The sequence below is a fragment of the Triticum aestivum genome, chromosome 7D (assembly GCF_018294505.1).
Source record: "Triticum aestivum cultivar Chinese Spring chromosome 7D, IWGSC CS RefSeq v2.1, whole genome shotgun sequence".
NCBI classification, from domain to species: domain Eukaryota; kingdom Viridiplantae; phylum Streptophyta; class Magnoliopsida; order Poales; family Poaceae; genus Triticum; species Triticum aestivum.
This window is the reverse complement of record NC_057814.1, coordinates 291,777,919-291,788,245: the sequence shown is the minus strand read 5'-3', so window position 1 is coordinate 291,788,245 and position 10,327 is coordinate 291,777,919. Positions and strand designations below refer to the sequence as shown.

The 10,327-nt window shown below is 40.0% G+C and overlaps 1 protein-coding gene across 5 annotated transcripts; it reads left to right on the top strand.

Moving 5' to 3' along the window:
• The first annotated feature begins 1,758 nt into the window (after positions 1–1,758).
• Positions 1,759–5,743, top strand: LOC123165517 (uncharacterized). 5 transcript variants are annotated; one of them, XM_044583178.1, is made up of 5 exons: positions 1,769–2,193; positions 2,609–3,453; positions 3,741–3,965; positions 4,853–5,090; positions 5,270–5,631. In XM_044583178.1, exons 2-5 carry the CDS (start codon positions 3,225–3,227, stop codon positions 5,349–5,351), a joined length of 774 nt encoding a protein of 257 aa, XP_044439113.1. In that variant the 5' UTR covers positions 1,769–2,193; positions 2,609–3,224; the 3' UTR covers positions 5,352–5,631. The 5 variants fall into 5 exon arrangements, 2 of the variants coding, with proteins under 2 accessions (XP_044439113.1, XP_044439114.1); XM_044583179.1 differs by having other exon boundaries at positions 1,771–2,802; positions 3,295–3,453; positions 3,764–3,965; XR_006483023.1 differs by lacking the exon at positions 4,853–5,090 and having other exon boundaries at positions 1,772–3,453; positions 3,764–3,965; positions 5,275–5,631.
• The last annotated feature ends 4,584 nt before the right edge of the window (positions 5,744–10,327 follow it).

The following is a 10,327-nucleotide window of genomic DNA, read 5'->3' as shown; positions in this document are numbered from 1 at the left end:
TCCACCAATCTAGTAGTCCGTGGCTTCTCGTGGATATCTACACCCAGCAAGAGATCACCCTTCCATCGTTGGATACCGCCGCCATTGAGCCTCGCGGCCCGCCGGACACTCCTGCCTACAACGCACGAGACGCGTCGAGCTTTTGGCTCGACCTCTGTTTCCTAAAGGTTGTAATCTGCGAAGTGCCCACACCATCAGAAGACTACATGGATTACAAGCTCATTGCCTTGTTCAACATGGGATTAGTCTATCTGGAATCTGGTCGCCATACATGGTTATGGCTCATCGTTAATCCTGTTCAGCCAACATTTCTGTCTGATGCTATTGTGCACGATGGCATTGTTTACGCGGTCGACGCACAGATTGGCTGCCTATACTGGTGGAATCTATCATCATGTAATTGTTCTATCTCATCTCATCTTTACCTTATGAATACGACTGCTTGTTGATTGTTACAAATTTAGAATAGAAAGTATGTCTATAACCACATCATTGCTATATGTTCCTCTCATTTCCTAGATTTTTGTGACCACACATGTTATTGTTAGAGTTGATATGAGAACAATTGACATCTAATGATTGTTAGAATAGATATTATGAGTATAACCTCATGATTGCTATATGTTACTCTCATTTCCAAGATTTTTATAACAACGTATGTTATTGGTTAGAGTTGATATGAGAACAGTAGTAAGTGCTATGGTAGAATATGAGTAGGCCCTGTCATAGCTGTTTTTCTCTCATTGTTACATGATGTTTGAACCATGACATATTGCTGGAATATGAAAGCCATTGGCTTATTTTTAACTTGGGGTATGATTATGACCACGACATTGCAATTCTCTGTCTATGATATGTGTCACTGTTATAATAATCTTAATTCCACACATACTTTGAACATGATTGTATATTTTTGTCCTGTTGGTCTGCAATTTGAATTGTTGTAGCAGACGCAAATGTGTTGGCCTTCATGATTCCAGGACCTGGAATCATACCAGCCGATGGGTGGTGGTATATCGCTCGTTCAGCTGACGGCGGTCATTTGATGCTCATTCGCACGTACCAAATTGACCAAACCAATACAACAAACCACATGCAGTACAATGCCTAGGGCGTTCGTGACATTGATGGCTATGGCTGCTTCGTGTTCGAGAAAGATCCCAGCTTCATTGGGCCAAGCGTATTCAACTAGAGGCGGGTTTACAGCCTCGGCAACCACTCCATGTTCCTCGGGCTCAATTATTCGATCATCCAACCAATCATCGATCATATCACCGGCGATGATTACCGTGCTATACAACTTCCATTCGCTAGGGGGAATTGTGTTTACACATCATACCATGGGTTTCATGAATCACCATATCCAGAAATTTGTCGACAAAGCTTGTTACCTGATAAATCTTCAGTGTGTGAAAAGCATCAAGCTTCCATGCGATGGATGGCTTTTGCAAACCCGACATGCGGCGATATGGTTCATGCCAACAGCAAATATGCACAACTTAATTTGTACTGATATCTAGACTGAGTCATGTATCCTGCTGCTGTAGCATGATCCTCTTTTGTTGGATATTATGTACCGTTGTTAGTTTGAAGCAGTCCTTTAGTTTGACGGATAGATATCTTTCTGGGATCAAATGCGTCCTAACTCACCTGCGTAGGATGTACTGATAATAATGATGAAGATGTTATGCAGGCATATATATTGAGTTATTATGTTACTAGTCACACAATATTATTCTATTACCTGTCCGTCCTTATAGGAGGCGATCCGTCCATGCCCAACCGTCACACTCGGCTCGGCCCCACGACCTCACCTCCACCTTCCCGAGCGCCATCGCCGCCACCCTCCCGTGCCGGCCTCTGCCTTCCTCCGCAACACCGGCGGGATCCGCCTCCCTTCCCCACGCCGCCGGCCGCCGCCTCCCTTCCCCACGCCGCCGGCCGCCGCCTCCCTTCCCCACGCCGCCGGACGCCGCGTCCCTCCCCAACGCCGCCCTCCGCCGCCTCCGTCCCCAACGCCGCCCTCCGCCGCCTGCCTCTCCCGCGCCGCCCTCCGCCGCCTGCCTCCCCCGTGCCACCCTCCGCTGCCTCCCTCCCGGTGTCTTGCCACCGCGTATCTTTCGGGCGATGCCGATTGCTCCCTCCACAGGCCGATTGCTCCCTCCACAGCAACAACTACGTTGGCGTGCACAGGTGCATTGGCTCTCCGGCCTCCTCTCTCTACCACTAGTATATAGTCCGCGAGGTGAGTAAGTGGTGACAGATTAGCTGCTGCTTCTGCTATTATACATGAACTGAAGAAATTTGGGAAGGATTTGATGCTTATTGAGCTACTACAGAATGAGTGGCATTTGTGCCCCGTGGGTGTTTGTTCTAATGCTTAAGAGAGGAGTGTGTTCCATTTTTGCTCACAAAAAAATTGTACGAAATAAATTTCTTTTCCAATATACACACATGTGCTCAACAAAAAACAGGATGAAGTATTGAAGTTTATGCTTGCGTACAACTTTCACTCTATGTTGGTTCACTCAAAAAACACGTGCAGGTGAGGTTGGTGATTGCTTCTTGCTGCCTCTATTTTTATCATGATTTGGTGTGTGCACTGCAGGAGTGTTTTTGTTCTGAGATCAGTTGCTCAACGACAGAATTGTTATTGCACAGTACATGTATTACTACTGTGAAGGTTCAGAAATCAGAACTCAAAGAAGTATTGACAGCATAACTGCATAACTACTGTATATTCAAGGAGTCGGGTTTTGCTCCTGCGTCATCTCGTCTCCTCCGTTCAGCAAAAGCCTCCAGATAAGTTCACACATATGGTTTTGTTCTTTCTATAATTCTTGAGTCCAAACACCTTTGTTTTTTGTTCCTGAGAAATTAAATAAACCTGTAGAAGTTTGTGGTATAAAATTCTGTAAGTTCGAAATTGGGAAACTGGTAAGTGCAGACAAAATTAAAACTGTCAAAGAACTGAGGCTACGCCACACCAGTACAAACTTTTTAAATGTTTGAATTTTGTTACAGCAAAAACTGAATGGATGGCAAGATGAATATAATTATTATTAAGAGTTTCTTTTTGAACGTCTCCGGTTAATATACATGAACTTGATTATCTTTTTAACCAGTTAAATATACATGGTTGGCAAGATGACTATAGTTGTTATAGCAAAAACAGTACATTTTTTCAAGAAAAGTTTCTGTTTGAACTTCTCCGATTAATATAGATGAACTCAATTATCTTTTTAATATGCACTCACATGAGCTCGTTTGGATTTGTGTGTATATTTGTAACACAATCAATTGAGATCTCGAGAGACCGTAAGTTCAGTCGACCTTGGCATCACGAGCGGGTTCAGTTCGATCTCGCACAGTGGGCAGGTCCCCGATGGTGTGTGCGTCAGGTCTACTCGCACGAGTGGACATCAGATCACGCAAGTGGGCAGGTCCCCAATGGTAAGAACTAAGAACTTGTTCTATTCCTACTGCTTTCAAGTTGTTTGTTGATATGCTTACAAGAAATGAAATATCCTTTTTGATGTTTCTTTGTTGCCAAAAAAACAGGTATTCTCATTCCCAAGAACCTACAAAAAAAATCAACTTATATTGATAGTTTTGGATCTAGTCCTTATGGCCCGGTTCTAGTAACTGTGTCGCCCGCGCGTTTTAGGTTTTTGTTATCTCTCCTGAATGCTTTTGAAGAGCTTCAATTGTTTTTAGTTCATCTTTTGAATTCTTTTTAGTACATCTACTTGTACCTAAGCAGGGGAAAGCTAGAAGAGAGGGGGTATACATGGCGTCGGAGATGCTGCTCAGGAGGATCCATTCCATCTGCTGTCTCGCCGGGGACCGCCGAGCGCAGCTGTTCGGCAGCGGGGAGGGGATCCATTGTCTCGTTTCTCCGGTCAGCCATCCATCATTCTGCAGCAACGCATATGAACAAGCCGGTGCGGGCTTGCTCAAGCAAGGTTTGCCCTTTACTTCACCCCCGAATTTCTCCCAGTAATGGATGGATGCGGTATCTCTTCCCGCAACTTAGCTCATGGGTAATGCGTTGAATACTCATGGACGCATTTCTCCACCAAATTAACATTAGTGTTCCTGGATTTCTTTGTGACGTATAACGGCTGAAGGTTTTCTTGGTTTGAACGAATAAATACAAGGTTGTTCAGTGTTTTATTTACAGTTTCAAATGGGAGGATGAGGTAGCCGTGAAACAAACTTAACTTGTGCATACCTCTGAACAAATAAACAACAGTGATATTTCTGGAGATGGTTAGTGCCTATGTGTCTCTTGCTTCTCTTGAAGGGTTCGCCTATTTATCCCAGTAGTATGCTGCTCTTTTGTATGTTGAACTCAAAACCAGTTAGTGCAAAAGTCTAGAACTACAACCATCAAAGAAGTGCCAGTATCTTAGTTCTGTTAGAAATATATGCATTTTTGTCTATATAAAAAGGACAACAAAAATATGTGTTGGAAGTTCAAAGAACGTAAGATGTTCAGGAAAGAGTTTCAAAATAAAAAGGTTCTAGAAGGTCATATATTAAATCTGAGAAAGTTCGGAGATGAACAATAAATAAGTATAATAACAACAAAGAAAAAATTGTGAGAGAAATGCAGTTTTGGCCAGTTCTTATTTGAGCGACCAAGGCGGATCCGCACATGGAGTAGCTTTGAATGGTGGTCGTGCGCGAAGGGAGGTTGGGGTAGGGTAGGGGAGTAGAATATGTTATGTTACTACAGTTCTAGTTGTATTTCTAACAGAGCTCATATAGTCTTTAGTCTTTTTTTGAAAAGGAACACAAGTGTATTCCTAGCTCGATGTATATATAGTTCTAGTTGTATTTCTAACAGAGTTCACTCGTCTATCGACGGAGACGAATACCAAGCTGAGGACAGTCGGTTTGCAAGAACCACAACCCACACGGCCATGTGTGATATTGCAGCAAAAATATTGGTTTTATGTGGAGGTGATCAGTGTAGCACCGGGCGACCCCGACCACCGGCACCACTGCTTCCTGACCTCCCGCTTGCCGCCCCGCCCGTCCCCTCATAGGACCTCACCACTGTCGTCTGTCTACCTACTTCCTCGGTGAGCCCATGCTCTTCTGCTCTTGACGCTCGAGCCGCCTGCACTTATGTTCTCTGTTCAAAAATTCCCAAAGCATCAGTACTTTGTATCAGGACAGGATACACCATGTTAGTTTTGCAAATTTTCATTATGCTTGTGTGTCCAAAATATGTACAGTTACTGCTTTTGATTTCTTGCAGCGCAGAGAAGTTACCCTGTTGCGGGCTGACCTGGAGGCTCCTTCTCCACGTCGACACAATTGCAGGACCAACTTGCTACTGACCACGCAAGCTTCCTGATGGAGCTCGTGTCCAATGATACTGAAAGGAAAAACTGCTCTAGTTTTGAACTTATTATTCAGCCATGCTATTACTGAGTGAAAAATGAGTGAAAGTGTATTGCAATTGATCTCTCTTAGATCATGACAATCCTCTATTTATCCTTTGTTTGCTTGTTTTTTGGTCTATAATTCAAGAACTTTGACCTTCGTAATTCGGTTTTTGGTTAATTTGTTGTTATGCCCAGTACAAACCATTAAATCTGAAGAGGCTTCTAATAGTGAGAAAATGTGCAGTCGGTGTGGTGTATATGTCATTCATGTATGAAAATGTGCAGTCGGTGTGGTGTATATGTTATTCATGTACATGTATTATATGTGTGGAAAATTTTCTGTATATGATGAGATGATTGCTACTTTTTCAAAGAAGGTATACATGACAATTTGATGTGCGTGCAAGAATGAAAAAATGGTTTGAATCAAAAACATTGATCAGTGCAAATTAAAAACAATGATCAGTTCAAAATTAAAATATGGTTAGCTTTTCGTATCCTGTGACGTTGACGTCGAAGCAAACGTCCAAGTTCTGCAACTAATCCATCCAGATGGGACATGGAGATCAGTCCAACAGGCGCATCTAAAGCGACATGTCATGCGCTGCCCATCCATCCCCACGCCTGTCCGCCGCACGTCGTGTCATATCGGCTCGCCATCAACCACCGTTTGTGGCTCAGCCCCGCGGTGCTTCCACGATCCCCACACGCAGCCTCCTTCTATGTTGCCCTCGCCTTGCTCTCCTCCATATATTGGCATTGTAAAAACACAACAAGTTCACAAATAAAAAAATTGTAAGTTCAATATGACGTCCCAGATAAGTTAAAAAAAACTCAAACAAAAAGAAACCCCATGAAAATTCAAATGGTAAAAGTTCAAGTCACAAAACGAGAGAAGTACAAAACATCATTGCAAAAAAATGAGTTAAAAAAAGAAACACACGAAAAATCTTCCTTTTGAAAAAATATCATTTAGCTCAACGATATAAACTATTTCGGGGACTATGATAACCAAAAAATAGAGTAAAGTCTATATGTAAAAACACGCTCAGTACAAATCCATACGGACATCGGTTCAAGTATTCTTTTTTCAGAAACATCCAAAATTTCTTTGAAAAATACCTCAGTACAAACACACACATAGATTAGTACGAGTACTCTGTTTTTCAAATAGAAAAACAGCATAATGGGTCTCACCGTATTCAAAATTACTCTTAAAAGATTGTATTATTAGCACTGTTCTGAAAAAGTTGATGTGGCTTTAGTTAAATACATCATAACAAATTTTTTTTTGAAAACGTAATTCTCTTGTCTATGGATTGTTCAAGCTCTTCAATCATTACTAAAAATGGGTCACTAGCGTATAAGTTCAAAACACAAACTTTTCTCGGGAAGAAATTCAGTCAGTGAAACTATATAAACTATGCAAGTTCAGTGATGATGACACTGTCAATTCAGATGAGAAAACACATTTAGAATTACAGTCTTTTTTCTACTTCTATAAGTTCATGATCAACCCCGAGGTAGTTGAAATAATCTAGTCATATAAGTCAAAATAATCTATTCACTTGTATTATTTTGTGCTCACACTATTTACTATGTTGTGTGACAGGTTGATGAAGATGTTGATTTTACAAAAGGATCGGTGAAGCATTGGGCAATGGACACACTATCTTCATGAGATGGTGTATTGCACGACATACTTCCATTAGTTGAAGATGATACATGGAGCAGTGACCGCTCAACACTTTTTTTTGTGATAAATGTTATTATGATCTATTCTATGTATTATATTGTATGATCGGGAGAACTCAGAAGTTCATGTGTTGTCGGTGAAAAATTTCAAAACATTTTGTTTAGTAAGAACTTTTTTTATCAAATGATAAACCTATGTTAATGGAAAACAGTAGTTGAGACGAGAGAAGTCCAAAACATCGTTGCAAAAAGAAACACATGATTTTTTTCTCTTTTCTTTATGAGAAAATATCATTCAGCTCAATAGTATATACAATGCAAGTTCGAGGACTATGATATCGTAAACCGAGGAAAACCATATCAAAGATAAACAGTAAAATCTAGTATGTGAAAACACGCTCAGTACAAATCTATATGGGCATCAGTTCAAGTACTATTTTTTCAGAACCTTTCAAAACTACTCTATGAAAAATATATCAGTACAAACACACACATAAATCAGTACAAACATAGTCCAACACATCATTGTAAAAAAGTTGAGTTAAAAAAACACATGAAAATTTTCTTTTCAAAAGAATATGATTCAGTTCAACATATAAACCATGCAAGTTCGGTGACTATGATATCGTGTACCATTGAAACATTACGAGGAAAATCATATACCGAAAAAATAGAGTAAAAGTCTAGTCTATGAAAACATGCTCAGGACAAATTCATACGGACATCCGTTCAAGTACTCTCGTTTTGGAACCTTTCAGAAATACTCTGTGAAAAGTAAATCAGTATGGACACATACATAGTTCAGTACAAGTACTCTGCTTTTTTTTACGGAAAAACATCACGACGTGTCTCACCGTATTCAAAATTACTCATCAACGATTGCGAATTTGAGAAAACGTTCAACATGACTAAGTTTCACATTTTTGATAGCTATCCAACGGTATATTATTTGCCCCATTTCGACAAACTTAAAAAAATCACGTTCAAAATCAAATTTGACCGTATTCGAATTCGTTTTTAAACTGTAAAGAATTAGAAAAACATTTCTATACGAAAAAGTTGCGCATTTTCCATAGCTTTCCAATGTCGTATCATTTGAATCAATCCGACAAACCGTTTGCAAAAACAATACGAAATACGTTTCGCCCAGAATTTTATCATTTTTCAAATTTATTTTTAATTGTATATAATTTGGAAAAACATTAGATATATGGAAGATGCGGACTTTTACCAGCTTTCCAATGCCATCTTATTTGCTCAATTCCGACCAACCATTTGAAAATTGAGTCCAAAATATGATTCGCGTTTTTGGTTAAAAAACGGTTTTTTTTTCAAAACTGCTCTTAAACCGTGATGATTCTGCAAAAAAATTACTATATATTTGTAATGTACATGTCAAGAGCTTTCCAACGATATAATACACGCCCCATTCCAACGAAAAGATGATCAGTTCGACGAGATGAAAATCATCAGTACAACCGCGTGAAACCATCAGGTCAAGTAGGGTAACAGAATAATATTCTGTTACGCGAAACAGAATAGCCCAGATGTGTGTGTTTATATATATATATATATATATATATATATATATATATATATATATATATATATATATATATATATATAACCCTTCCGAACTGCGCAAGAACACACAGCTAACTGTGTGAACTATACTAGTTAACTGCCATTTTTTTGCATTTGTTTTTTGTCGTAATTATTGAACCGTTCATCGGAATGATGCAAATGATATACCGTTGGGTAGCTATTGAAAAGGAGCAAAAACTCATGTTGATCATTTTCCCAAAGTCAATTCGGTTTTTAAACAAAATTCAAAAAACTAGAAATCCTTCAAACAAGTTTTCAATATTTTTGTGAAAGAAATTTTCAAACCATTTGTCGGAATGTTGCGTATGATATTCCGTTGGAAAGCAATGGATTAGTCCGAACTTTGGTATAGAGAACTCGTTTTCAGATTTGTTCCAGTTTAAGAGCAGTTTTCAAAAAACTAACGTCATTTTCGTCATTTTTTGCTCGAACTGCTACAGTACACGCTAATTGCTCGACCAGAATAGCTAACTTACATATGATGATCAAGCTAACTGTCGGCACTGAAGAAACTTAATTTTTTTTCCTGGTTTTTCCCGGATCAAGCTAACTGCCGATATTGAAATAGCTAACTGTCAGGGATTGTGGCAGTTAACAACAAGTTAACTGCCGGACAGAAGGTACTATTTTTTTCTTTTACATTTTGTCCCGGGTCGAGCTAACTGACGAACACCGTAACTGCTCGATCGTAATAGCTAACTGCCCTATCCTGAGCAAGGTAACTGCCGGGCTGAAGAAACTAATTTTTTTTCTTTTGTTCGTTTTTTCGGGTCAAGTTAACTGTCGGGACTGAAATAGCTAACTGTCGGGATTGCGGCAGTTAACTTGGTGTTAACTATCAGGACTGCATATACTAATTTATTTTCTTTTGTTCTTTTTTGCCGGGCTCACGCTAACTGCCATGAATGTCGAGGTTAACTACCATGTCAGCTGATGTTAACTGCCACTATGGACGTTTTTTCCCCATATTTGTTAACTTCTTGGGGGAAAAATTTCATAGCTAATTGTGGCTAACTCGTGGAAAGAACTGCTTCATCTCAAAAAGTTAACTTCTTTGTCTTAGTACAGAAAACTAGACATAACAGTAAACGCCACGGCCATCCAAAAACGGGAGCTACTTGGAGAGGGGTGGCCCTGGAGGGGCGGTGCTAGTGGAGCAGCAGGTCGGTGGAGGATGGCATCGGAGGCAAGGGTGGAGGTGGCTGGCGATTGGGAGCACGAGGTCTCCGTCGGTGACTACCATGAGGCATGAGCATCCTTTGCCATGTTGGAGTTAATTTTTTCCTTTTTTAAAGATGAATTTCTGCCCGGTCGAATAGAACCAGTTTTTTAAGTAGTGAAACTTCTTTTTTGAACTGTTTTAATTTCTTTTAGGAAACTTCTGCAAGTCCCAATGTTAACTAGCATTTTTGCTCAGTTAATTTCGTGCATCTTTTCATATATACTGCTGCTACGTGAAGTTAATGGACTGAAAGTAAACCAATGTTAACTGAACGGAAGTTAACCACTCCTTTTTTATAGTATATCTTCATGAGGTACTAGTAGTTAACTGAACCGAAGCTACTACGTACCTTGCAAGCCAAGTACCAATTTTTTTTAGCAAGTGGATTGAAAGTGTTTCCGGCCAT